The sequence below is a fragment of the Bos mutus genome, chromosome 4 (assembly GCF_027580195.1).
Source record: "Bos mutus isolate GX-2022 chromosome 4, NWIPB_WYAK_1.1, whole genome shotgun sequence".
NCBI classification, from domain to species: domain Eukaryota; kingdom Metazoa; phylum Chordata; class Mammalia; order Artiodactyla; family Bovidae; genus Bos; species Bos mutus.
In genome coordinates this window covers 3,832,315-3,859,966 of record NC_091620.1, presented here as the reverse complement: position 1 = coordinate 3,859,966, position 27,652 = coordinate 3,832,315, and the positions used below count along the sequence as shown (strand labels likewise).

The following is a 27,652-nucleotide window of genomic DNA, read 5'->3' as shown; positions in this document are numbered from 1 at the left end:
CATTATTAGTTGGTTTTGTTTGACTGATTTTCCTTTGTTTTTGTATTTTCCCATTTCTCTGCTTAAGTTTATTTCTCAACTAAATCTTTTCTGCACTCAAAAGGCAGGCAGAGGACATGAGGATGTGAGAGAGGCCTCACAGCTCCAATCCACCAATGTAATTCTCTTGAAAATTAGATCACATCACTGCTAGAGTGCGCTGGCAGTGTGCCTTCAGACATGGGACTCCTGATGGAGACAAACCCCAACTTGTTTCCACAGTTTAGAGGCTTGATCATAAAACAGGCGTCTCAGTCAGCAAGTCTCATCCACCCCTTCCATTCCTTCCCAAAGACTCAACCAAAGACTCTTTCCAGAGAAAAGATCCCCTCTCCCTATGCAAAATTCATTTTCATCTTCCAAAAATACTGCAGAAAAATGAACAGGGAAACCAAGAAATAACTTCCTGAGGAGGTCAGTACTTCTGGGTCAGATTCTTAGCTGGACTTAAGAGCAGGTACTCAAGCACAAGCACCACCTTCTCAGAAATGTCTTCTTTTCGGAATAGAAAGCTTTTCCTTACTTCCTGGGAACTCATCTCCAATGTGGCAGTGGGAAGAACAAGTAGAATATACACATTTTCAAGCATTTCTTAAATATTCAAGCATTTGTTAAATAGAATATTCAAGCATTTGTTGAATAAAACCAAATGGACCTTCAAAAATGCTGAGGCAATTCTTCACCCTCACCAACTGGGAATGAGGGTGCTTATAACCATCCCAGCACTGAGCATGGCTCAAAGATGTTACCATTCTTTCAACTTGCTGATTCTTTTATTGGAGTTTCTCTCATGGCTCAGATGGTAAAGAATCTGCCTGCAGTGCAAGAGATCCGGGTTCAATCCCTGGGTCAGGAAGATCCCCTGGAGGAGGGCATGGCTAGAGACTCCAGTATTCTTACCTGAAGAATTCCATGGACGGAGTTTAGCATATTGAATACTATTTAACAATATGTTTACTATTTTTAGTATACAACATAGTATTGGTGATATGTACCTTTTTTGAGTTACCTCCTTATATTCTCAGCTCAGTTTTCTATTCAGATGTTTCTCTGGTATAAGACACTTAGCTAATGCAAAACCATGACAATCAAATGTCATTATATATATAATGTAATTATATATAATTAAATGAGAAGATAAGGTCAGTTCAGTTCAGTTCAGTCGCTCAGTCGTGTCTGACTCTTTGCGACCCCATGAATCGCAGCACTCCAGGCCTCCCTATCCATCACCAACTCCTGGAGTTCACTCAGACTCACGACCATTGAGTCAGTGATGCCATCCAGCCATCTCATCCTCTGGCATCCCCTTCTCCTCCTGCCCCCAATCCCTCCCAGCATCAGAGCCTTTTCCAATGAGTCAACTCTTCGCATGAGGTGGCCAAAGTACTGGAGTTTCAGCTTCAGCATCATTCCCTCCAAAGAAATCCCAGGGCTGATCTCCTTCAGAATGGACTGGTTGGATCTCCTTGCAGTCCAAGGGACTCTCAAGAGTCTTCTCCAACACCACAGTTCAAAAGCATCAATTCTTTGGCGCTCAGCCTTCTTCACAGTCCAACTCTCACATCCATACATGACCACAGGAAAAACCATAGCCTTGACTAGATGAACCTTTGTTGGCAAAGTAATGTCTCTGCTTTTGAAAATGCTGTCTAGGTTGGTCATAACTTTCCTTCCAAGGAGCAAGCATCTTCTAATTTCATGGCTGCAGTCACCATCTGCAGTGATTTTGGAGCCCAGAAAAATAAAGTCTAACACTGTTTCCACTGTTTCCCCATCTATTTCCCATGAAGTGATGGGACCGGATGCCATGATCTTCATTTTCTGAATGTTGAGCTTTAAGCCAACTTTTTCACTCTCCTCTTTCACTTTCATCAAGAGGCTTTTTAGTTCCTCTTCACTTTCTGCCATAAGGGTGGTGTCGTCTGCATATCTGAGGTTATTGATATTTCTCCCGGCAATCTTGATTCCAACTTGTGTTTCTTCCAGTCCAGCGTTTCTCATGATGTACTCTGCATATAAGTTAAATAAGCAGGTTAATAATATACAGCCTTGGCATACTCCTTTTCCTATTTGGAACCAGTCTGTTGTTCCGTATCCAGTTCTAACTGTTGCTTCCTGACCTGCATACGGATTTCTCAAGAGGCAGGTCAGGTGGTCTGGTATCCCCATCTCTTTCAGAATTTTCCACAGTTTATTGTGATCCACACAGTCAAAGGCTTTGGCATAGTCACCGTGAGTCAAAAACTCAAACTCAACCAAAGCATTAAGGCATGAAGTGAGCACTGATCAAACGCAGAAAAGCTACAGAAGAAAAAAACAAAGTTAATTCAAAAGTGAATACTAAATTACAGAAATAAACAATGGAAATTATATAGAACCAAAAGCACAGTAAGGAACATAATGGAGAAACATAAGAAATGCCAAGGAGAAAAAAATGATCAGAGAGTTCATGGTACTGAATACTAGCAAGGAGCATCCCACATACAAATGAGTTCCCTAGAAAACAAAACAGTGGAAGACATTATCTAGGATTTAATTCAAGGAAGGTTTTCTGGAAAAAAAAAGATGAACTGAATATACACATTGAAAGGTCCTACTACTGTATAGCTGGGAAAATTGAAATATAACCTAGTGAAACATGGCCTCCTGGCCAAAAGGAGAATAAAGAAAATGAGTTTGGCATCAGACTCCCAACAGCAGCACACATAGGAAGGAAGAGTAGTGTAACATTTCTTGAAAGTTAAGGACAAAATGCAAGCTTTTATTAAAAGGTTACAACGGAACAATTGAGACGACTGTTCTTCAGGAAGCAAGACATTTAAAGACTTAAAAGATTAATAGTGTAGAAAGTTAATCTGTGGGCCAAATTTGTCACCTACTCTTGTGTGATACACTGGTTAACTGGTTTTTTTTTTTTTAGCATGGTTGGAAAAATATGAAAATAATACTTTATGAAACTATATGAAATCCAGAGTTCAATGTCTATAAGTAAAGTGTTGTTAGAACACGGCTACTCTTACTGACCTCTGTGTTGTGTATGACTGCCCTGGTGCCACAGTGGCAGAGTTAATAGTTACGGCAGGGACTGTATGATCTGCAGAGCCTGAAATGTGTGCTTTCTGGCTCTTTATAGAGAAAGTTTACCAGCACTTGATGTAGAATGATGACGGTTCAGTCTGAGTCCAGTGTTGCTCTGAGATTCCTCGCTGCACCGTCTTTCAGAAGGTCTGCAGAAGCTGAGGGCCATGGGCAGCGAGCTTGGAGTCGCTGTTTGGAACCATTGTTGGGGCGGTGTGGACTTAGAGGATTAGGGAGGAGCAAGCTGCCTCACGGATTGGGGAGCCATCTCGTCCTTTGCATGTTTTGCAGTGTGCAGTCCACTTAAACTTAGGTGTCTTCCGCAGTATATTGAGTACTTGTTTGGGTGACTCAGCCTCTTGAGATACATGCCCATGGTCTCAGCACGTGTTCCTCTCACCCTCTACTCCACAAAACAAGGCATTCCTGGTGAGGGATGAGCTCACAGTCTAGGATGTAGCGTCTGGATCCACAGTTGTGTTGGTTCTGAAATAGCTAGTCAGGCTTTCTTCCTGGACAATTGACCTCTGACTTGAGATGTTCCCATCTTTCGAGATTACGTGCTGAAACCTGGCGCTAACCCTTGGGCCTGCCATCTCAGCCGTTTACCTCTTAGTTTATGATCCCCACCTGTGGCCTCTATCAGTTCATCATCTTTCTGGACACCTGTATGTTGTCTCAAAACAGCACAACAGGCTGTCCCACCCATCCAGCCATGACTCTGTTACTCTTCACTAGTATCATTATGGAAGAGAATTCATGCATCTCTTCTCTGTGGGCACCAAGTCTCTGTCACTCTGGCTCCACGTTGGACCTACGGCTGAGCTCATACCTGATGCTCCAGTGCAAAGATACCAAGGACACTGCTTCCTCAGTCCCCCACATGTTGGCCGAATCTTTCTAAAGCATCTCAGAAAGGACTGAGAAGTGAGGGCTGTGGTGCTTCACCTCACTGCATTACATCCAAGTCCACTCTTCATAATTCCTCCAGTGGGAAAGGCAGGGTTTACACTTTGACTTTCATTCAGAAAACATTTGAGAGCTTACTATTGTTCCAGCACTGATACATCACTAACATTGTTATGGAAGAGAATCCGTAATAATGCATCTCTTCTCTGTGGGCACCAACTCTCATACCTTAGCAGCTGTAGACAAGAGAGTTAGCCTCTGGGCTCATGAGTTTTATGCAGCATCTGTTCCCTGATATTTGGCTAAATATTATTCTCGGTGTTTCTGAAGGTATTTTTAAAATAAATTTTTAAAATTAATTTTTATTTGAGTATAGTTGATTTGCAATGTTGTATTAGTTTCTGCTGTATAGCAAACAATCAATTATACATATATACATACCACTCTTTTTTCGATTCTTCTCCATATAGATTATTACAGACTGTTGAATAGAGTCCCCTGTGTTGTAAGTAGGTTCTTATCTGGTTTATATACAGTGGTGTGTGTATGTCAGCTCCAGCCTCCCAACTCATCCCTTTTACCTCCCTTGCTTGGTAGCCATAAGTTTGTTTTCTACATCGGTGACTCGATTTCTGTGCTGTAAATAAGTTCATTTCTACCATTTTTTCAGGTTCTACACACAGGCCCTATCATATGTTTGTCTTTCTCTGTCTGACTGACTTCCCTCAGTATGACAATCTAGGTCCGTCTGTGTCTCTCCAGATGGCATTATTGCATTCTTTTTATGGCCAAGTAATATTCCATTATATGTATGTACCACACCTTCTTTATCCATTCATCCATCGATGGACATGTAGTTTGTTTTTGTGTCCTGGCTATTGTGCAGGTATTTTTTAGATGAGACTAACATTTGAATCAGTAGACTTGGCATAAAACAGATTACCCTCCATAATATAGGTGGGCCTCATCCAGTCAGTTAAAGGCCTTCCTTAGGAGGGAAAGACTGAGATGCCCTGAGGTCAGAAGGCCCTTGGGTCCCAGCTGCAAATCAACTGTTTCCTGGGTCTCCAGCCTGCTAGCTGATGCTGTAGATTCTAGATTTTAGACTTGCCAGCCTCCACAATCACCTGAGCAACTCCTTAAACACCCTTTCTCTCCCTTCCTCTTCCTCCCTCTTCCTCTCTCTCTGTCACTACACATGTATACACCCTTCTGTGGATTTCATTTCTCTGGAGAACCCTGACTAACATAAACTCTCTACACAAACCTAATTCTAATACCTAGAAAATCTGTTCCTCTCAGAGTTTTCAAGGCCAGTGTCGTCTTCTCAGAATGCCTGTGCAAAGCTGGATGGATCTACCCAGTCCTTCTGTAACAGCTTTAATTTATAGTCCTGGTGGATTGGATACCTGTCATGACCAGGGAGAAATCTTACTTGCCTAGAAATGTATGAGAACAAGGCATGTGAGTATTTTCTTTAAAAAGTATCCAGTTCCTCCTGCATTTTCATTTTGAGCAAGTGACGCTGGTTGAATTAGCTCAGGCTACCATAGCAAATACCATAGACTGAGTGGGTCATACAACAGAAATGTGTTTTCTCACAGTCCTGAAGGACTCCTGGGGAGGCCAAAGTCCAAGGTCAGGGTTCCAGCCGATTGTGTGTCTGGTAAGAGCTCTCTTTCTGGCCTGCAGATGGTCGCCTTCCCACTGTGTTCACATGGTCTCTTCTTTGTGTGCATGGAGAGAGAGAGGGCAAGCTCTCTGGTGTGTCTTCTGATGAGGGCACTAATCCCATCATGGGGCCCCACCCTCGTGACCTCATCTAAACCTAATCACCTTCCATCTCCCAGTACCATCACACTGGAATCAGGGCTTCAGTGTTTGAATTTATGTGTGTGTGTGGGACATTCAGTCTGTAATGGGTTTGCAGCTTAGGAGAAAAGTTTGAAAACAAAATTTGCATAGACTAGAAGTTTTAGATAATAGATGAAATCAAGGGAAATGTTTAGTTGGGTGAAGTTTGATTTTGTCTTTCCTTGGCACCAGCTCCAGTGACCACTATAGAGACTGGTTTTCAATTTGTTGTTGAAATATCAGAGATTGTTTTTTTTCCTTCACTTTTTGAAAAGTCATTTTACCTTATTCCAAAGACCCATGTGCAAATGTGACTAGCTGAAAACAACAAACCCATCATTTATAAAGCAAAGATTCTATGTGGCTGAGTCCCATTATTTCTGCAAGCTCTGTGAATAGGGCCACTGGTAAGCAGTTTGTTCAAACAGGATCTGTAAACTGAATTCTGTCATTAGGGCCTGAGCGAGCAAGGCGCCTTCCATGTTTGGAGACAGTTATCTAAGGTCCGTGCTTTGGGCGTAAACATGACTTAAAGTCTATTGATCGTTGCCCACGGAGCTGCAGGAGGACCCTCAGAACACGGAAGAGTCTGGCTCTGGTGACTCCCGAGGAGGAGGAGGTTAGCTCGTTTATCTACACCAGGGCTGGAGACTGGCATCTGTCGTCACAAGGAATATAGAATTAGAGTTCATTAAGACCAAAATGAATGTCTCAGAGGCATTCACACCAGTGTGGGCTCAGTCTGGGTGCCAACATCTCCATGTTATTAACAATGTAAAGGGCAGCACCCACAAAATAACAAGGTCAGAGGGGTTTGGGCTGTGTATAGGGTTTGCTTTATGCCTCTAACTTTATTCTCTTTGTGTTTGGTGGGCTAGGGGTGAGTTATCAGGCTTCTTGGAATTTATGGAGAGAAGCAATTGAAGGTGAACACTTTGTATACTTCCAGAAAACCAATTTCTCCCCGTTGGCATTCTGCTAAGTCTTCTGAAGAGCTTACAGGTTTTATTAGAACAATTATTTTATTGTCTGGCTTTATTATAAGCTGCCTCAGAATGTTCCAGGGACCAAGGAGGGAGATAGTGATTTTTCTTTTTTTTTTTTTTTGCTAACTTAACACTTCAATTAGAGCACAGAAGCATAGCTTGGAAGTGGTGAATGAAATATGTGTATTATTTACGTCATTGGTTTTCACCAGGGAGAAGATACTAGTTCAGGCTAGTTCTTCTCTTCCCAAGATGTTCATATCTGAAACCTACTTTATTGTGTATCTGGAGAGAGGAAACATGTGATTTTTAGAACCCCATCACCTCAGAGAGGTCTCCATTGGGATTTTAGCCACACAGACCAAGGAACAAGTGCAGTGTTAGTGAGGCAGTAACTGAATCCGCCTGCTGTGCAGCTCCTTGTCATCCAGCGAAGGGAGAAGGACGAAACTGCCCGAACCACACAGCATCCAGTTTCTTCTGTGAGGAGTCTCCCAGAGAATGCATGCGCTTGATGAAAGGGTCCTGTTGCTAAATCAGCTTGAAAGCCGGTCACATGAGCATCTCTGCCCCGCAGCATCACACAGAGCCATCTGGGAAATAAAAGCCACCTACCCTGGGGTGGGAGCCCCCTGCACCCCAATCCTCCCCTCCACGTCTCACCCAGCCTGGTTTTAAGGAAAGCTGGGATGGAGCCCTGTAGTCAGACAGAACTTAATTATAATCATCACTTCTTGCTCCTTTCTGACCATAGGGTACAACTGCAGAGGGTCTTCTTTTAAATGGCCTTTCCTTTCCATGTATGTAAACGGGCACCGCTCTGCTCCCATTCCCAGCCTGAGCCTCCCTAAGTGTCAAGGCTCATGTATCTTCTGAGGCAGGGCTCCAGATGTTCTCCAGTGATCCCGCAAGAATGAAGTCTTGACACCCTTTGCTTCTCTTCCCCTGCCAGGGACTTCAGGCCCAGTCCCAGGTGGGGTCCCTGCAGCGTGGCCCTGATAGGTGGGGGCAGGGCATGCATAGGGTGGTGATGTGGATATCGTTACCCACGCGGTGGGAGATGCGACTCCCAGGCCTCCCCTACAGGAATTGCCCTCCTGATTTCTAAATAAATTCAGTCTGGTCCATGTGTCAAGTCCTACTATCTACTGCTGCCATGGAACTTGGTGCTGACTGAGGCGTCAGAGCCATCCTTGCAGTGAACGCAAAACCAAACTTCAAACCAAGACCACAAGTGCACATCAGTTCAGTCGCTCAGTTGTGTCTGACTCTTTGCGACCCCATGGACTGCAGCACATCAGGCCTCCCTGTCCTTCACCAACTCCCAGAGCTTACTCAAACTCATGTCCATTGAGTCGGTGATGCCATCCAGCCATCTCATCCTCTGTTGTCCCCTTCTCTTCCCACCTTCAATCTTTCCCAGCATCGGTGTTTTTTCTAGTGAGTCACTTCTTTGCATCAGGTGGCCAAAGTATTGGAGCTTCAGCTTCAGCATCAGTCCTTCCAATGAATATTCATTACTTATTTCTTTAGGACTGACTGGTTGGATCTCCTTGTAGTCCAAGGGGCTCCCAAGAGTCTTCTCCAACACCACAGTTCAAAAGCATCAATTCTTCAGCACTCAGCTTTCTTTATAGTCCAGCTCTCACATCCATACATGACCACTGGAAAAACCATAGCCTTGACTAGATGGACCTTTCTTGGCAAAGTAATGTCTGCTTTTTAACATGCTGCCTAGCTTGATCATAGCTTTCCTTCCAAGGAGCAAGTGTTAAAACAAATGGACATAGATTTCCTATTTTTAATATGTTAATTAATATGATTTAGTATGTACAAAATAATACATATAACAATATATCTGTATTGTAATAATTCAGACATGTAATTTTTAAACGCATGCATTCAGAGAATCAGGACACAGCAAACCACAGGCAGTTTTATTGTCCAAGACCTTTTTAAAGTTTTGTCTGATCACATAAACACTGCATCATCACCTTATTGTCTTGCCTCACCAGTTACATTGACGTGTCCACTAAAGTGTTCCCACTTTTCTGCTCTCATCGTTGCCAGTACCGGTCTCACAGTGGGTATGTACATGCCAGTGCGCAGCAGCAGCTAACAGATCAATCACCCATCACCCTAAAGTGCCCCTTTTGGTGAAGAAGCCTTCATAGCCCTTAGTGATGAAACTATGTTTAAGAAGTCAACAACGTTGTGACAGTTTTGTTATTCTAATCTCAGGATCCGAGGCTACAAATCTTTGTTTGGCAACATTTGAATAAACTGTATACAAGTGGAACCCATAATAATAAGCAAATTTGACAGATTCTACAGAGCTAGTAGATATCTCCGTGTTGTGGACAGTTGCTTCAAAACGGAAGGTGGTATTTGATTTGACTTTCAGTTCCAGTTCCAAGCTCTTGGGTTGCATTTTAGAATAAAGTGGCCAGTGGGAACACTTGCCTCTTCCATAGGTTCGGTGTGCATGTGTGTGGGGCCATATTGACTGGTCTTGCAGATGTGCCTGCGTACTTTGATATGTTCAGAGAGAATGTTTCATGGGCAAATATTGGGACGTGGTAAGTACTAGGGTGAACTTTCTGGAACCACGGAATGGAGCCCTGGAAGTGGGGACTGTTCCGGGAAACTCGCAGTTGTGGTTTCCTTCCCCCTAGATGTCCCCGTTGTGACTCCTTGTTCATCACTTCCTGTCCTCATCCTGCCTGGACTGATCTGTTTCCTCCCTCCCCTCTGGCTGGTTTGACTTTTCTGGGATGACGCTAAACCATGCTGCGGTGGACTCTGGAGAGGAAAGGGCACTTGGTGGGCCAAATCCGTGGCTGTTCAGTGCGGAGTGAAGACAAGCAGATAAATGGGATAAAATGAGGTCCCGGGAACTGCCCGTGGAGACTCGCCTTCCTGCCGGGAGTGGGGCAGTGAGCCAGTTGGCTCTGGGAGCCACCCTGGGGACCTCGAAGGCCTGTCTCTGGCAGGTGGTTGCCGGGTGGGGATGGGGAGATGGGCGAGTACCCCCTGCCTTGCCAGCCTCGCGCTCAGCGGTGCCTAGAGAAGAAGTTCTTGAAGGCGCTGTTGTAGTTCTTGTTGAAGGCCGTGTAGATGAGGGGGTTGAAAAAGGAGTTGGAGTAGCCGAGCCACAGGAAGACGCTCTTCCAGGTGGCGGGGACGTCGCAGGCGCACAGGGGCCTGAGGAGCTCGGCGGTGAAGAACGGGATCCAGCAGAGCACGAACACCCCGATGAGGATGCCCACCATGAGGGCGGCGCGCTGCTCCTTCTGCTCGCGCCACGCGTCCCCGTCGGCCTGGAAGGTGACCTTGGCGCGGCGCGCCGCGAGGACCATCTCAGGCCGCTGAGCCGCGCCCTTCCCCTGGAGGAGGCAAACAGAAGCGTCAGGAGGAGCCGCTCCCCTCCTCACGCCCGGGCGGGCTGACCCGAGTCACGGGTTGGCCGTTTCCCGCACTTGCACTTCAAGAGAAAGCTTTTACTTGTCCGTCGCAGGGACCCTCTAGGGTCCCCCCACCCCGGGGCCGACAGAGCTGGGTGTTTGCTCACATTTTGACATCTTACCTCTTTGTGATCTCCTTCTGGTTTGTCCCCTGCCCCGACTTTTATGGAAAACAAGAGATGCTAAACTCAGATTCCCTCCACCTTGGCTTGCCCAAGTCCCCTGGAAGGCAGTTTCTCCAGCTTCACGACCCTTCTCTAAGGAAGCGGAATTCCTAGGAAAGGAGGCTCTTTCCTCCATTCCAGCTTTTTAATTTTTTTTTTTCTCCAGATCTTTGGAGAACTGGAATAAGATGTGTCTGATGACAAGGCCCCTGAAACAGGAGGAAATGATGATGGGCTGATGTGCTAAATGAGCAAGTTAGTTGACCCCGTCACAATGTGGGGCAGTTTCTGGGTCGATCCATCATTCACTAGTGGAGAGACTACCCTGACATCAAAGTCTGTCCTCTGCAACTCCAGCCTTCTGTGATCCCAGGACACTTGACCTGGAGAGGTACCCAGTCACGCTCCAGGAGCGCACAACCTTCTAGGCAGTGGGCTAGGTCACAGGGTCTGTCCTTCTAACCCACGTAACCAGTTCATGGCTGCATCTACAAATTGTAGTCAAGAGGAACTATTTATAACTTATCATATAGAATAATGGAGCTGAAAATAGGAACACTGTAGTTAAGGGAATGTTAGTTCATGTGTGAATTACTAAATTTATATGATAACCTTCCTGTCGTCTATTTGAAAGACAGCAAAACCCCAGCATTATACAGTTAAACATAAGATTCATAAATACGGAAACAAGTAGTTCATTATTCTTCAGCTCTTAAAAGCATATATAAAATAAGTGACATTGATACTTTCACCTGTGTCTTTCCAGAGCCTCACTTCTGGGTGGAACCACAGTTATCTTTCTTCTTTTATTAGTGTCTATCACGGAATGCATTTCAGGGAGCTAATTGATAGAAATGCAAGCACAGTATTCAGTTTCATTTTTCAGCATAAAGAAAATAGGAAAAGTCACTAATTCCCTTAGTAAAACTCAACCTCAGAATGTCATCAAGGAAGGCATTTCCCCCCATTTCCCCAAGGTGGCAATGAAACAGTAATTCCAGTCCTGACTCTTGAGTCCTTGAGAAGTTCTGTTTCCTTTCAGACTTTTTCATGGGCGACGCTGGCCGCTCAGGGTTTTGAGGCCATCGTGACCAACCCTTAACTCTCTGTAGCACACTTGGTGTAAAGGTGGAGCGTGTAAACCAGACTCCAAGCTCTGGGGTAACGGCAGAAATGAATACAGCAACACATAGCTAGATACGGTAGCTTCTGAACCACGACCCCCTCTCGGGAACCTCTCCACCCCCACCCCATCCCCACTCACTGCCTGCCTGCCCCCTTGGTGGTAACTGCCGCTCCAGGTCAACTCCAGAAGACCATCTTAGCCCTTCAGATACTCAGATTCCAGTTGTGAGACGCTGTGAGCCCTACAGTGAGACTGCCTCTGTGAGGCCAGCCTTTGGTGAGGGATGAGATACACTCCCAGTGCTCTGCTTTTTATCTGTGGGAGTTTTCTACTGCATAATGGGAAGAGTTACACAGCTTCCATTCTGAGGGGCCACCTTCTGTCCTATTGACTGAGACACTGCTGGGACATTCAGACCCAGTCCTGACCTGAATCCAAAGGGAATCCACGTCAGAATACAACACAGTACTTCGTTCGTATAACACAGTACTTCGTTCGTACAACACAGTACTTCGTTCGTCTGAGAGACGAGGGATCACAGGGCTGTGTTGTCCAGGTGTGTGCCATACATCAGGTGTAGGGTGTGGGTATGTCTATAAAGGTGAGCATCAGGGAAGGGGACCCAAGTGCCATAAGACAGTTTCACGGCAGCCCATCCCTTCAGGTCATCGTCCTCGTGGAGAAACATTAAATGCCATACACGGGCCTGCTTGCGCAGGTGTGTGGCAGTTGTACTATGAAATCCTGAATGTTTTGGCTACCTGATGCAAAGAGCCGACTCGTTAGCAAAGATCCTGGTGCTGGGAAAGATTGAGGGCAGGAGGAGAAGGGGGCAACAGAGGATGAAATGGTTGGATGGCATCATCAACTCAATGGACATGAGTTGAGCAAGCTCTGGGAGATGGTGAAGGATGGGGAAGCCTGGCGTGCTGCAGTCCATGCAGTCGCAAAGAGACACTACTGAGCAGCTGAACAACAACTATAAAATCCTAGATTCTTCCAGCATACTGTACCTAGGTTCTTTTGAATTTGAACTGTTCCCATGCACAGCATGTGTTCACTGAATTTGTGAGAATTCCCCACTGAAAATTGATGTGCAAGTGTCTCTTAAAGGTTTCCCAGTTTTTTATTCCTAAGCTTGTCTTCAGGAGGGTTTCTCTTGTCAGTGGGACCCACAGATCCATGATCACTTTCTCTGAGTTCTTAGCACAGCAGGTGGGAAGCACATTCGTGGGGCCCCTTTACAGCAGAGAACCTAAATTCATTTTTAACAATTCTTTTCCTATTCCATGCGGTCTTCTCCCACTTCTTAGAATTCTAGTTTGAATTCAAGTTAAACTTTTTTTCCTAAATACATTGTTTTTATGGTTTGTTTTGAGTCGGGAATTTTTATAGGTTAGAGAACTTGTTTCTCAGAAAAGCACGCTCTCTACGGCTTTGATGAGAGATGTAGATCATTTTGGGAGTCATTCAACACCAGCTCACCTGGTGAGCGTGCCATTGGTCTATAATGGCTCCGCTGGAGGAGGGGCTTTGCTGTTGGGGAGTTTCAGCTCCTGGTGTTAGCAGATGGTTGACTTGGTTGCTTACCCTGTGGCTTTCTGACTAAAGGACTCCTTAGCTCTGCTTGTCAACGATCGCAATAAAGTACTTAATCACGTCTGGTGTATAGACTCTATTGATTACTCTGTCAGTTACTCAGCATGGTTGTTAGTAGATTCACAGAAAGAGAGGTAATGGGGTAAAAATGAGTGAACGCATTCGAGCCAAGCTTCACTTTTCCCATTTATCTTTGTAGTGTTGTATCATTTCTAAAGCACAAGCCTCACAAGTTAAGACTCCCGTGGAAAAAATTTTATAAGTGAACAGTTGGCCTTGTATCTCCAAACAAATGAATTATTTGGGGGACATGTGCCTATGATTTAGACTTCTCACTCTTGCCTGGAAAATCCCATGGATGGAGGAGCCTGGAGGGCTGCAGTCCAAGGGGTCGCTGAGGGTCGGACATGACTTCACTTTCACTTTCACTTTTCACTTTCACGCATTGGAGAAGGAAACGGCAACCCACTCCAGTGTTCTTGCCTGGAGAATCCCAGGGACGGGGGAGCCTGTTGGGCTGCCGTCTATGGGGTCGCACAGAGTGGACACGACTGAAGTGACTTAGCATATTCTTCCAAAACGATTATGTGTTCAACAGTGACCTACTATATAGCACATGGAGCTCTGCTCAACGTTACGTGGCAGCCTGGATGTGTGTGTTGGGGGGGAGATTTGGGGGGAGAATGGATACGTGTATACGTGTATGACTGAGTCCCTTATTGTTCACCTGAACTATCGCAACAGTGCTAACTGACTACACCCCAGTACAAAATTAAAAGTTTTTTAAAAACTGAAACTTAAAAAAAATGAAGATGGTTATATGTTAAGATAACTTGTTGTTATCTAAACCAGTCAATCCTAAAGGAAATCAGTTCTGAATATTCAATGGAAGGATTGATGCTGAAGCTAAACTCCAACCAACTCATTGGAAAAGATGCTGATGCTGGGAAAGATTGAATACAGGAGGAGAAGGGGACAACAGAGGATGAGATGGTTGGATGGCATCACCGACTCAATGGACATGAGTTTGAGCAGGCTCTGGGAGTTGGTGATGGACAGGGAGGCCTGGTGTGCTGCAGACCACGGGGTCACAAAGAGTCGGACACGACTGAGCGACTGAACTGAAGTTGTTGTTTAGTCACTAAGTTGTGTCCAACTCTATTGCAACCCCATGGACTGTAGCCCACCAGGCTCCTCTGTCCATGGGGTTTCCCAGGCTCAAATAATAAAGTAGGTTGTCCTTTCCTTCTCCAGGAGATCTTTCTGACCCAGGGATCAAACCCTTGTCTCCTGCATTGCAGGCAAATTCTTTACCACTGCGCCACCTGGGAAGCCTAGTTAAATAACAATTCACTAGTTAATCATAAATCTAGCATGTCCTTTTATTCCCTCAAACTATTCTGCTTCACCTCCCTTTATCACAGATAATCAATAGATTATCATCAATAGTGGGTATTGCAATTAAGGGATGAAGGCTCTCACCTGGTAAGTGTGGCTTCGGTGATTGCAGGTAAGACCAGACCATTGTCACATGCAGGATGTACCAGTGAGTTGGGACGTTTAATCTGGGAACGATCCTACCCACCTAGGGAGGGCTTTACAAGGGTCAGAATAAGAACATTTCCACAAGCTTAGGAAAAGACCGTCTGTCCTGTAGTTGTGGTAACACAGAGCCTTGCTGCTTGTTTAAACCCCTCCAGTGAACCCAGGACGGTCCAGCTCTGTGAACAGGCATCGGCAGACCAGCTGCTCAGTGTCGGCCCTCACATCTGACAGCCAGCTGGGGCGAGGCGCACCCTAGTGCGTGCGTCCCTGGGCAGCAGTGAACCAACGGTGGCCTCACTGAGTCACCCCCTGTGTGGGGGAAGTCCGATCAGCGTCCCTCTCAACGCCCTCCCACCCCCGAGCTCAACACTGTCTCCATCGATGATGGGTGTTCTGCTCTACTCCGGGAGATGGTGCCAGACAAGCGTAGCTTTTCTCAATCTGTAGCAAGCCGTGTTTTTATTTCAGGTGCTATGTGGTGGTTGTATCATCTTCGGGCAGTTCTAGAGGTTCCATGGATATCATTTTGAGGACCCTCGACAGGATACTTGGACTACAGGTGCATTCACAGAACCCTGGACTCCAGCCGCCTTTGGATCTGCAGACGCACACCAGTCTCAATGAGCTGAGTGCCAGCCCGCTCCACCGGGCTCTTCTCACTCTGTTTTGTTATCCAAGGCTTTGCAACCAAGTGTGTCTTTGAATGGGCTTCCCCGATGGCTGAGAGTGTAAAGAATCTGCCTGCGATGCAGGAGACACAGGTGATGCGGGTTCAACTCTTGGGTCAGAAAGATTCCCTGGAGAAGGGGATGGCAAGCCACTCCAGTATTCTTTCTAAAAAATCCCGTGGGCAGAGGAACCTGGCAGGCTGCAGTCCATGGGGTCACAAAGAGTCAGACATGACCAAGTGACGAAGCATGCACGCACACATGTGTATTTGAATAAGTTCATTCAGCTTAGGCCTTTGTATCAAATAACTGGACCTTTATTAGAAAGGTGCACCATTTGGAAGTCGACTTACATCTTATAAAGCTGTTAGGTCTCTTGCTGGAGGTATACCATTGAGCAAAAATGTCATGCCATAACTTACTTATTATATTGCTGTTTTCTTTGTTTTGGCTGTCGTTTGTCTAAATATGCAAACTCTTATTTTCATAGATTTTTTTGGTTTATTTTTTGTCCTGGAATACCTTTTATTTTTCTGTTGAATATAAAAAGGATTGTTCTATAAGGTGCTGGCTTTATAAGCTTCTAATCTTTTCCAAGCCAGACCTGAGGACTAATGATTTGCAGACCATTAGACTTAATAACCAATTTGTCAGAAAGCAGTTGATCAGACTTTGCTTCAAGTTTTTCACAAAACTTAAGTGGGGGCATTCCCTGTCTTGTCAGTGTATGGAATAAATATCACCTGGTGTGGTTGGCATTCCAGCTCATTGATGATTGGGTTGGTCATCATATGGCCCCTTCTTGGCCTCTGGTCAAGGATCTGAGAAACCATTCACAAGCACAGACTGTTGGCCAACCCTGGTGGCCTTTTTCTTATTTGTCGTGCTTTGTTTTAGTCAGAGTCTCAGCCTTCTTCTTGGTGAACTTCTATTTTAAACTGCGCTATAATCCTAACTCTCACTCTTTTCTTGATAAATGTGAAAAAAAGTTTTTCACGTAATAATCTCTGAAAGTCAAAATCAATAAATTAACATATTTAAGTTAGAAGACAAACACTAAACAGTTGAGAATCAGCTTTTTTAGTTGTTCTGCTAAAGCCTTAAAGTCTAACTCTGAGTTGGTCCTAAAGATTTTATAACTTTCCAAAACCTCCCCTCAACAGGAGACTGTTGGATCCCACCAAAAAAAGATACCCCACATCCAAGGGCAAAGGAGAAGCCCCAACAAGATAGGTAGGAGGGGCAAAATTGTGTTTAGAATCAAACCCCTACCCATCTGAGATGCTTGGAGGGCTCAAACAAAACCTTGTGCACACCAGGACCCAGGGGCCCCACAGAGACTGAGCCAGACCTGCCTTTGAGTGTCTGAGTGTCTCCTGCGGAGGCTGGGTCAGCGGTGACCTGCGCGGCGACAGGGACTCTGGCTGCAGCAGGCCTGGGAGGTGTGGCGTGTGGCGTAAGCCCTCCTGGAGGAGGTCACCACTAGCCCCACCATAGAGCCACCGAGCGGATGACCCACAGACTGGAGAACAATTATACCAAAGACATTCTTGCACTGTTGCAAAAGTTCTAGGACCCACAACAGTATTCCCAACCTGGAGATCCGGCAAAGGGACTGAGAACCCAGGGAATTTGACTTTGAATTCCAGTGGGATTTGCTACAGAACTTCCGCAGGAAACGGGCACTTGGAGGGCACAAAGAAAACCTTGTGCACACCAGGACCCAGGAGAAAGGGCAGGAACCCGAGACACTGAGCCAGACTTGCCAGTGAGTGTTTGGGAGTCTGGTGGAGGTGTGGGTCGACAGTGGCCTGCACTGGAGACAACAGTCCTGGCATAAGTCCTTTTGAGGGAGATGCCATTGCCCCTACCACATTTTGGCCTCAGGTCAAACTACAGGAGGGAACATAGCCCCACCCAAAACCAGAAAATTGGATTAAAGATTCGATGAGCATGGCCCCACCCATCAAAGCAAGACCCAGATTCCCCCACAGCCAGTCCCTCCCATCAGGAAGCTTCCACAAGCCTCTTATCCTCCATCAGAGGGCTGCTGCTGCTGCTAAGTCACTTCAGTCATGTCCGACTCTGTGTGACCCCATACACGGCAGCCCACCAGGCTCCCTTGTCCCTGGGATTCTCCAGGCAAGAACACTGGAGTGGGTTGCCATTTCCTTCTCCAATGCATGAAAGTGAAAAGTGAAAGTGAAGTCACTCAGTCGTGTCTGACCCTCAGCGACCCCATGGACTGCAGCCTTCCAGGCTCCTCTGTCCATGGGATTCTCCAGGCAACAGTACTGGAGTGGGGTGCCATTGGGAAAGGGCACCCGGGTGGAAGGCAGTAGGGTAAGGGAACCCAGGAGAACTGCTCTGGCTCACAGTCTTGGGTTTTATGGTGATGGGATTAGTTCCCGGGTGGTCTTTGGCCAATCATTCTAATTCAGAGTCTTTCCTGGTGGAGCTCGCATCGCTCAGCCAAGATGGATGCTAGCAAGAGGGATTCTGGGAAATGGACAGACACGCGGTGTCTCCTTTCGACCTTTCCCAAACTCTTCTGGTTGGTGGTGGCTTATTAGTTCCGTACTCCTTATCAGGATCTCCTGTCATAAAACAACTCATGCAAATGGTTACTATAGTGCCTGGCCAGGGTGGGTGGTTTCAATCAGTGTGCTTCCCCTAACAACTCCCCCCTGAGAGACTTCATACTCAAGATACTTCTTGGGAATTGGGGCGGAGGTCTCTTTCTTCTGTAACTTCTTCCTGCTGCCTAGCAGAACAGAAGTCTCTCTCTACCAGATCTAAGTCAAGGTATTTTTTTTTTTTTTGCCTGAAACCAGCATTCATCCTTATAATAACAGCAATTTAGTTTGGAACTGTTGGCCCCTCTCAGAGATGAAATAGACAGGGGCCAAACAGAAGACCTAACAGGATGGTCATCTGTGGTCCCCAGAAACAGAAGGCAACATTTGGGGTGAGGATTGCAGGGTTTGTGACCCTTTTGATTGGTTGGTGCTGAGGGAACAGAGCTGTGCTCCAGGAATCTTGTGTTCTGTCTGAAGTTACCATCCTCCACCTGGGTGGGGGCTCAAAGACATTGTTATGCATATTTCTTTGAGTAGGAACCAGGACTCTGTCTGGAGGCAGAGGGCAGACAGATTGAAAACCACAATCACAGAGAACTAACAAAACTGATCCCATGGACCACAGCCTTGTCTAACTCAGTGCAACTATGAGCCATGCTGTGTAGGGCCACCCAAGACAGACGGGTCATGGTGGAGAGTTCTGACAAAATGTGGCCCACTGGAGAAGGGAACAGCAAACCACTTCAGTATTCTTGCCTTGAGAACCCCATGAACAGTCAGTTCAGTCGCTCAGTCATATCTGACTCCTTGTACAGGGGGCGGTGATCAAAACCATCCCCAAGTAGAAGAAATACAAAAAGGCAAAATGGTTGTCTGAGGAGGCCTTACAAATAGCTGATAAAAGAAGAGAAGCTAAAGGCAAAGGAGAAAAGGAAAGATATACTCATCTGAATACAGAGTTCCAAAGAAAAGCAAGTAAAGAAAAGAAAGCCTTCCTCAGTGATCAGTGCAAAGAAATAGAAGAAAACAGTAGAATGGGAAAGAATAGACATCTCTTCAAGAAAATTAGAGATTCCAAGGGAACATTTCATGCAAAGATGGGCACAATAAAGGTCAGAAACGGTATGGGCCTAACAGAAGCAGAAGATATTAAGAGGTGGCAAGAATACACAGAAGAACTATACAAAAGAGATCTTAATGACCCAGATAACCACGATGGTATGATCACTCACCTAGAGCCAGACATCCTGGAGTGCAAAGTCAGGTTGGCTTTAGGAAGCACTGAACAAAGCTAGTGGAGGTGGTGGAATTCCAGTTGAGCTATTTCAAGTCCTAAAAGATGATGCTGTGAAAGTGCTACACTCAGTATGCCAGCAAATTTGGAAAACTCAGCAGTGGCCACAGGACTGGAAAAGGTCAGTTTTCATTCCAATCCCAAAGAAAGACAATGCCAAAGAATGTTCAAATTACTGAACAATTGCACTCATCTCACACACTAGCAAGGTAATGCTCAAAATTCTCCAAGTGAGGCTTCAACAGTATGTGAACCGAGAACTTCCAGATGTTCAAACTGGATTTAGAAAAGGCAGAGGAACCAGAGATCAAATTGCCAACATCCACTGGATCATAGAAAAAGCAAGAGAATTCCAGGAAAACATCTACTTCTACTTTATTGACTACACCAAAGCCTTTGACTGTGTGGATCAAAATTCAGTTCAGTTCAGTTGCTTAGTCGTGTCCGGCTCTTCAGTTCAGTTGCTTAGTCATGTCCAACTTTTTGCAACCCTATGGACTGCAGCACACCAGGCCTCCCTGTCCATCATTAAAATAAACCGTGGAAAATTCTTAAAGAAATGGGAATACCAGACCACCTTACCTACCTCCTGAGAAATCTGTATGAAGGTCAAGAAGCAACAGTTAGAACCAGACATGGAACAATGGACTGGTTCCAAATCGAGAAAGGAGTATGTCAAGGCTGTATATTGTCACCCTGCTTATTTAACTTCTCTGCAGAGTACATCCTGTGAAATGTCAGGCTGGATGAAGCACAGGCTGGAATCAAGATTGCCAGGAGAAATATCACAACCTCAGATGATGCCACCCTCATGGCAGAAAATGAAGAGGAACTAAAGAGCCTCTTGATGAAGGTGAAAGAGGAGAGTGAAAAAGCTGTCTTAAAACTCAGCATTCAAAACACAAAGACCATGGCATCTGGTCCCATCACTTCATGGCAAATAGATGAGGAAACAATGGAAACAGTGCCAGACTTTATTTTCTTGGGTTTCAAAATCACTGCAGATGGTGACTGCAGACATGAAATTAAAAGATGCTTGCTCCTTGGAATAAAATCTATGACCAACCCAGACAGCATATTAAAAAGCAGACATTGCTTTGCTGACAAAGGTCCATCTAGTCAAAGCTATGGTTTTTCCAGTAGTCATGTATAGACATGTGAGAGTTGGACCATAAAGAAAGCTGAGGACCAAAGAATTGATGCTTTTGAAGTGTGGTGTTAGAGAAGACTCTTGAGAGTCCCTTGGACTGCCAGGAGATCAAACCAGTCAATCCTAAAGGAAATCAACCCTGAATTTCCATTGAAGGACTGATGCTGAAGCTGAAACTCCAATACTTTGGCCACCTGATGCTAAAAACTGACTCATTGGAAATGACCCTGATGCTGGGAAAGATTGAAGGCAGGAGGAGAAGGGGATGACAGAGGATGAGATGGTTGGATGGTATCACCGACTCAATGGGCATGAGTTTGAGCAAGCTCTGGGAGTTGCTGATGGAATGAAAAGCCTGATGTGCTGCAGTCCATGGGGTCACAAAGAGTTGGACAAGACTGAGCGACTGAACTGACTGAAAACCTCCCACCTTACACATCCACACCCCCCATATTTCTACTCAGCTTTTCTGAACTTCCTAAATGAACTATCTTTTCCACAGGGGTTTCCTCAGTAAAACAAAATCACATTGTAAAATTGCCAGGCAAGAAGTCAAACACAGAATGTCAGTTAAAACCTTGATTGAGAGCTGAGATACAGGCTATAAGGAAGAATTTTTCTAAAGTGAAAGCCACTCAATCATGTCCGACTCTTTGTAATCCCATGGACTGTAGCCCGCAAGGCCCCTCTGTCCATGGGGATTCTCCAAGCAAGAATACTGGAGTGGGTAGCCATTCTCTTTTCCAAGGGATCTTTCCAACCCAGGGATCGAACCCAGGTCTCGCACATTGCTGGTGGATTCTTTACCACCTGAGCCACCAGGGAAGCTGCTAAACTTTAGGGAGAAGGGCAAAAAACTGTTGTAGAATTTAGAATTTTTAAAGAGTACTGAACAAAATCCTTACTGTCCTAGACTGCAGATCAGCAGCACCTAGTGAAATTAATTAAACTTTCCCTTAGATGAGGAAAAATATTTATAACTAGAAGGATAGAAGAGAGAAGAGCCATATAACATGGCTATGCAAATTTACAATGCAAACTAAAACAATTTCAGAAGCCATTTTTTTAGAGAAGATTGAGGATTCTAAATTGTAAACTATATAGAAAATTTAAAAGCAGTATTCTGATATAAACCCAACAGCTGACGTATGGTCTTGTCCTAAATGGGCTCAAATCTGAATTAGGGAACTTAATAAGAAAAAAATAAATTTAAATGTGAAATTGCCAATTTAGAAAATACCCAGTATGGGGCTAGACACTTCCAGAACGTAGGTAATAAGGGGTCGGAGGGAGTGGGAGGTAGGAGAGAGGTTCAGGAGGGAGCGGACGTGTGTAAACCTATGGCTGATTCACGTTGATGCATGGTAGAAACCAACCCAACGTTGTAAAACAATTATCCTCAGCTAAAAATAAATTTAAAAAGAAAGCAGATAATCAATACAAGATATGGCTCTCTAGATAAAACATCAAGAAGCACGTCTGTTTTAAAAGATCTGGGTGCCTAGATAAGGCCCACAGTAAATGTAAACAGCAGAAGTAACCTTGAAAGCAGCAATATCCCCTTTTGGCTAAAAAAACGACAACCGTCTAAAATCTGCCCAGTGAAGTCATCCCAAGGGAGATATTATCACCAACAACTTCCTGTCCTTCCAAACTTCTAGGGGGAATTGCCTTTAATTGTGGATGTACAACAGTACAGCTTTCTTGTTTATGGTGTGGCTTTTGAAAAGGCTCGAGGGAAAAAACCTAAGTTAATGGAAGAATTCAGTGAGAATCTTGAATAATCCTGTGTGCCAACTTGTAGCTGATATTTCAGGATCCTTATGAGAATCCTTTGATTTCGGTAACACAACTACACATTTAGTAAGCAGAATGTGCCTCCAGATAAAATATACTGCTGTCCTTCAACATTCTCAGATTATAACCGGTCTGTTTGTGAGAGTATCTGCACTGTGCGTAATTCAGGACATCACTGGAGAAATAGCAGTGGTCCTAGAGTTCTTGCGGACAAGAGACACCACAGACAGACTGATGAGAGCAGGACTGAGCATGAGAGCTCAGATGGACTCTCCCTGGTTTGTCATGATTTTGCCACTCTGTCCCGGCGTGAACGTGCTGGGGCACACTCCAGGTGGGCTAATCCAGCCACATGACACCTGTCCAAGAACTATTGCCTGTTGAAGCCCACCCCTCGATTCAGTGATCAAGGCTTTTCCTCCATGCCTTGGAGACATTACTCTCATCAATTAAACTAGTCAACCCATCTTCAGAAGTTTTCTTTTTTTTAATTAAACCTTTAAACCTTATGTTACCACGCGCAGTAAATCCCCATTGCTAACTGAGACCGCCCAGCATTTTTCTGCTGGTTGGTTAACCTGGTCTAGTGTCCGTCACCCAGAGCTTTGACTGCTGCTGCCCAGCGCTGTGCTGACAAGTGACTGAGCACGTTGATTGAGGTGCAGTCTGAACATCAGCTCTCCACGGATGAAACTTCAAGGAGAACCAGCAACAGAGCTGAGAAGCTGAGAAACGGTCTCTCCAGAGTGAGGACCAAGAGCTGGAGGGTGAGAACCACGTGCTCCTCAAACTTGGGGCGAGTCCATGTGTTCTGCGGCCCGGAACCAGCCTTCGATGTACTGTCAGTCAAGGACATTTTGTCTCGGTGGGCTTGCTTTTACAAGCCCTCCTGCCGGGTCAGCCCCTCACTTTTGGAAGTTAGGCAGCCAGGCCTGGATTCACTCCAGCAACGCCCGACCAGCAGAGCTGCTCATACAGCTGATGTCAGCCCGCTGAGAACCCAGAAAGCCCCCCAGGCCCTTACAGGCTGGAAATCCAGCTGTGTCTTCACGTCAGAGCCTCAGTCGCGGTTTCATCAGACTTTGTCAAGGGCAAGGCCTCTCTCTCTTATGTTTCCAGCTTTCATCTCCGTGCCTGACAGCGGTTAGGCTTTCAGTGCGCATCTGAGGCAAACTCAGAAGGTAAAGAAGCAGGGAAGAAGTGTTGTGTTTCCCTAGGCAACAGGGCTCGTTGGCGGTAGAACTGTATTTAGAAACTTTGGCACCTGCTACCACCAAGAAATCAGGAAGCCTGACTTTTAATCCACCCTCCACGGTCACGTGAGAACAAGGCCAGCTCCACATTTCAGGTGGAGCCCTGGATGGCTTAGAGGCCTTGCAAAGCCATGAGACCCATTTTTGAGTTACCTGGCAGAGAAAGAACATGAAGCAGTGCTTTGCTTCTGCTGTCTCCAGACCTGAGTAGTGATAGCCCCTTTTCCTTCTGCTCCAAACCCTCCAGGACACAAGGACAGTTGCCGTTCCCTTTTAAAGCCGTTTGGTGTTGATCACAAATTGTGTTTACCTGGGTGAGCATCCCGGCAGAAGAGGATCTGTGTAAGGAGGGCTGTGGTGGGCCGTCTGCCAGCCCCCTTGTTCCTGACCCGGAACTGTTCCTGACCCGGAACTGCGGGGGCGCACACACACGGACACTCCGGCTAGTTTGGAGGCACGCCTACTTGTCGGCACTTCTTGTCCAGTTTAGAAGTCTCATGGGCCAGGGTTTCCCGGATCTGTCCCTGTTGACATTAATTTGTCACGAATTGTCTGTTGTTCCGGCTGTGCTGTGTGTCCCACCGCGCTTGGCATCCCAGGCTCTGCATGCCAGGTGCAGCTGCACCCTGTCCCACGTGTGGATAATCAGAAACAGTATCAGATAACCAGACATTCCGAATGTTTCCTAGGGTAGGGGAGGGTCATTTGGGTGAGACTGTTGTTGTAGATAAAAGGACAGAGGGCCTCTCACCCCCTTTTCCTTCTTTCTTCTAGAATGATGCCCTTCCCCTTCTCCCCTGCCTTCACCTCTGGCTCCTGTAAGCTTGATTGACTGGTTATGCTTGGAATTAGCTGCTGACTCTTGAAAACCACAATCATATCGCAGTGCTCACAACACATGCCTCTCTGCCTGTGTCAGACTCTTCCTAGGCAAAGATGATGTCTTTATCATCCTCTTACCTCCAGCAGCCAGCCCGTAGTACTCACTCAGTGTGCTCATTGAATTGATTTTGTTGTCCCAGAGCTGGTAACAGAGATGGGTGCTGCGTGGATTTCTGGTCTAACTTACACATGTGAATTAGGTTCAAAGGGTCACCCTTGGCAATGAGTGGGAGGGGTTGAACTCTGGTGGTTCCTGAATCTTGCATCACAGGGTCAGATTACTAAGAGTTAACAAAAAGCAGGAAAGTGCGGGTGGAGAGAAGATGGGGACTGAGCCCTCCCGGGTGCTGGAGCAGTTGCTGGGCCTTAAATGCTCCTTGCACGGAGCTGGGGAATTGTCTGCCTTAGGTTTTAATTTCCTCCCTCAGCTTTCCTCCTGTGCCAGGAGGCAAGCCAGTGGTCCCCAGCATGTGTGGTCTGACTGGGGGTGGGGCTGAGGCTCTGAGGGGTAGCCCCAGAAAGTAGCACCATGGCCCATGGGAGCAGATCACAGATGCAGGCTCTGAGACAGGCATGTGAGCAACATCTCTGATCTTGCATCAGGAGAGGAGGATGCTGAGAATGATGGTAATCCATGAGATACCACACTTTTGCAAAATTAATTGCTATAATTTGCAAAGAAAAAATTAGATGGGGTTGAAACACTAATGTGCTTTGCCTGGTATATTCCTGCCAAGTCTTCCTGCCAAGTCAGATCACCGCCCCCCTTCCCACCCCGTTAAACACCCCCTCTTAAGCACAGGAGTCTGCACGTTTCTCATTTATCTGGTGCAGCCCTGGACACCAGCTTCTTCAGACATTCTAAAGGCGGTTACAGATCCACAGAATTTTCAAGCCTAGTGGAACCCTGTAGAATTCTATAGTTCAGACCCTCATACATATGAGGAAATTAATAATGCATGAGTGATGGCATGCTCTGTGAGCAGAGCAAGTCAGAGCAGAGTGGGTGATGCTTTCTCTCTCCCACTTGACCCCCTTCCCTCCCTCCCCTCCCTTGCCCCAAAATACTAAAAATTTTCCACTTCCCACAAACGTGGGGGAAGGTGTGCCGGAGAAGAGGCCTGTGCAAATGCAAGCAAAGTGTTTTTTAAGGGTCCCTTTAACACCCACCTGCACGGTTTCGGATATGGGTGAGACGCTGTTGGTCTTCCGGGGGCCCACGCGGAGTTTGGCGGCCTTGTAGATCTTCCAGTACACAAAGAGCACCACGCCCAGCGGCAGGTAGAAGGCGCCCACGGTGGAGAACACGGTGTAGGAGGGCTCGCGGCTCACCTGGCACTCCTCGCTGCCCTCTGAGTAGGTCTCCCCAGCCGAAGAGCAGTGGGGCCAAGGAGATGACGGCGGAGAGCGCCCAGGTGAGCGCGATCATGACGTTGGAGACGCGCCTGCGGGCGCGGAGTGTGTATTCCAGGTGACGGGTGATGGACCAGTAGCGGTCCAGCGCGATGGCCGTCACGTTCCAGATGCTGGCCGTGCAGCAGAGCACATCGCACGCGATCCACAGCTGGCACAGCCGCCGGCCCAGCTGCCAGCGGCGCCGGACAGCTCGTGCACCAGGCTCAGCGGCATGACCAGAGCGGCTACCAGCACGTCCGAGATGGCCATGGACGCCATCAGGTTGTGCGGAACGCGGTGGAACGTGCGCACGCGGAGAATGGTCGCCAGCACCAGCAGGTTCCAGGCGAATGTGGCCGCCACCAGGAAGCCCAGCAAGGTCAGGACAAGCACCCCGAAGACGGAGAGCAGGGGCAGTCTGGGGCGCGGGTCTGCTGCGTCGAAGCTGCTGCGGTTGGCCTCCCCAGGGGCGGGGGTGGAGAGGGTGAAGTAGCTGAGGTTCGCAGGCGGGTCCATCTCTGGGTCAGGAGGCCGGCTCCGTGGTGTGTAGGAAAGGGGCGCTCAGGAGAACGCACGGTGGCCACTGTGCTGGAAGCCACTCCCGAGGCTTGTCCCCTCTGGCCAGTGGCAGGGTTTCTGGGGAGCGACTATGAAACGGGCCGATCTCCTGCATCCGTGGGAGACGTGTGGCGGAGGGGCGGGCGCTGGGCTGCAAGCCGGCGGCAGATCTGAAGTCCTCGGAAGCTGGGGGCTGCGTCTCTTAGCCAGGGCCCGCCTAAAGGTCGCACTCCCAAGGCGCTTCGCCTCGGCGGAGACGCAGCAGTTTGTTTGCCTAGAGTCGAGCGTCCCCCAAGTGTCGGGGACAAGCTGCGCGGCCCCGGGGCGTGTGGCCGCCGAGAGGGCTGGTGCGTCAGCGCAGTAGCTCTCGCCGCGTGGCCTCCCCGCCCGCCCCTTTCTCTCCGCAGCGGCCGCGGGCTGCAGCCGCAACTCCGCGATGGGGGAAGTCCGGCAGGGACCTGCCTTCTGCTCGGCCCTGGCCCCTTCCCGCCCCGTGTGGGGCCGCGGCCCCGCAGAGCCAGTGCTGGCGCGCCCACCCGGACCCGCCTTATCAAACTGGGGAGCCAACCTACGTAAAGCATCAGCTGATGAGGCCGCCTCTCGGCCCTGAGCGCGCCGCGCTGGCGCTGTCCCGGGTGCTGCCGGCTGTCCCCTCCCCGGCCCGCGCGCGGGGAGCTTGCTGCTGTCCATGGTGCTGCCGCTTCTTCCCGAAATGAGCGCCCCTCGTGGAACGAGTTTACTAAAGAACTTTCCTTGAAATATTCCCCTAAGCACTCCACACCCATGGCCTTTCTAGGGGTGGTCTCGATACCTTGAGAGGGTTCTTCGCTTTCCACAGGTCTTACTTTTAATACCTGTCTTTCGAGTTAAGCTTCCGAGTAAAAAGCTTCCTTGGCAGCTCACACAGTAAAGCGTCTGCTTGCAATGCGGGAGACCCGGGTTCAATCCCTGGGTCGGGAAGATCCGCTGGAGAAGGAAATGGCAACCCACTCCAGTACTCTTACCTGGAAAATTGCATGGACAGGGGAACCTGGCGGGATGCAGTCCATGGGGTCGCAAGGAGTCCAACACGACTGAGCGACCTCACTTTCCGAGTTAAGGGTCTAATGTGATTTCACTGGCTTTTCGGCTCTGAGAGGTTTCCGTGCCTGATCGCATGCTTCTTACGCAACACCTGGCACTTCCCTTAGAGGGTTGTTTTCCTTTAAGGAGGAAGAGCAGGAAAGCCGTTGGCTGCTGTCCCAGAGGTGCTGAGGGATTGGAGGTAGCATGTTTAGACCATTTTCTCCAAGTCATAGAGAAGTTGCACAGT

General features: G+C 47.2%; 1 protein-coding gene across 1 annotated transcript; it reads right to left on the bottom strand.

The window, feature by feature from the left end:
- Positions 1–9,919: 9,919 nt before the first annotated feature.
- HTR5A (5-hydroxytryptamine receptor 5A) lies at positions 9,920–26,298 on the bottom strand. Its single transcript, XM_070368753.1, is given in 4 exon segments — positions 9,920–10,252; positions 25,558–25,750; positions 25,752–25,983; positions 25,986–26,298. Coding segments are annotated over 4 exon segments (1,071 nt in total).
- Between the last annotated feature and the right edge of the window lie 1,354 nt (positions 26,299–27,652).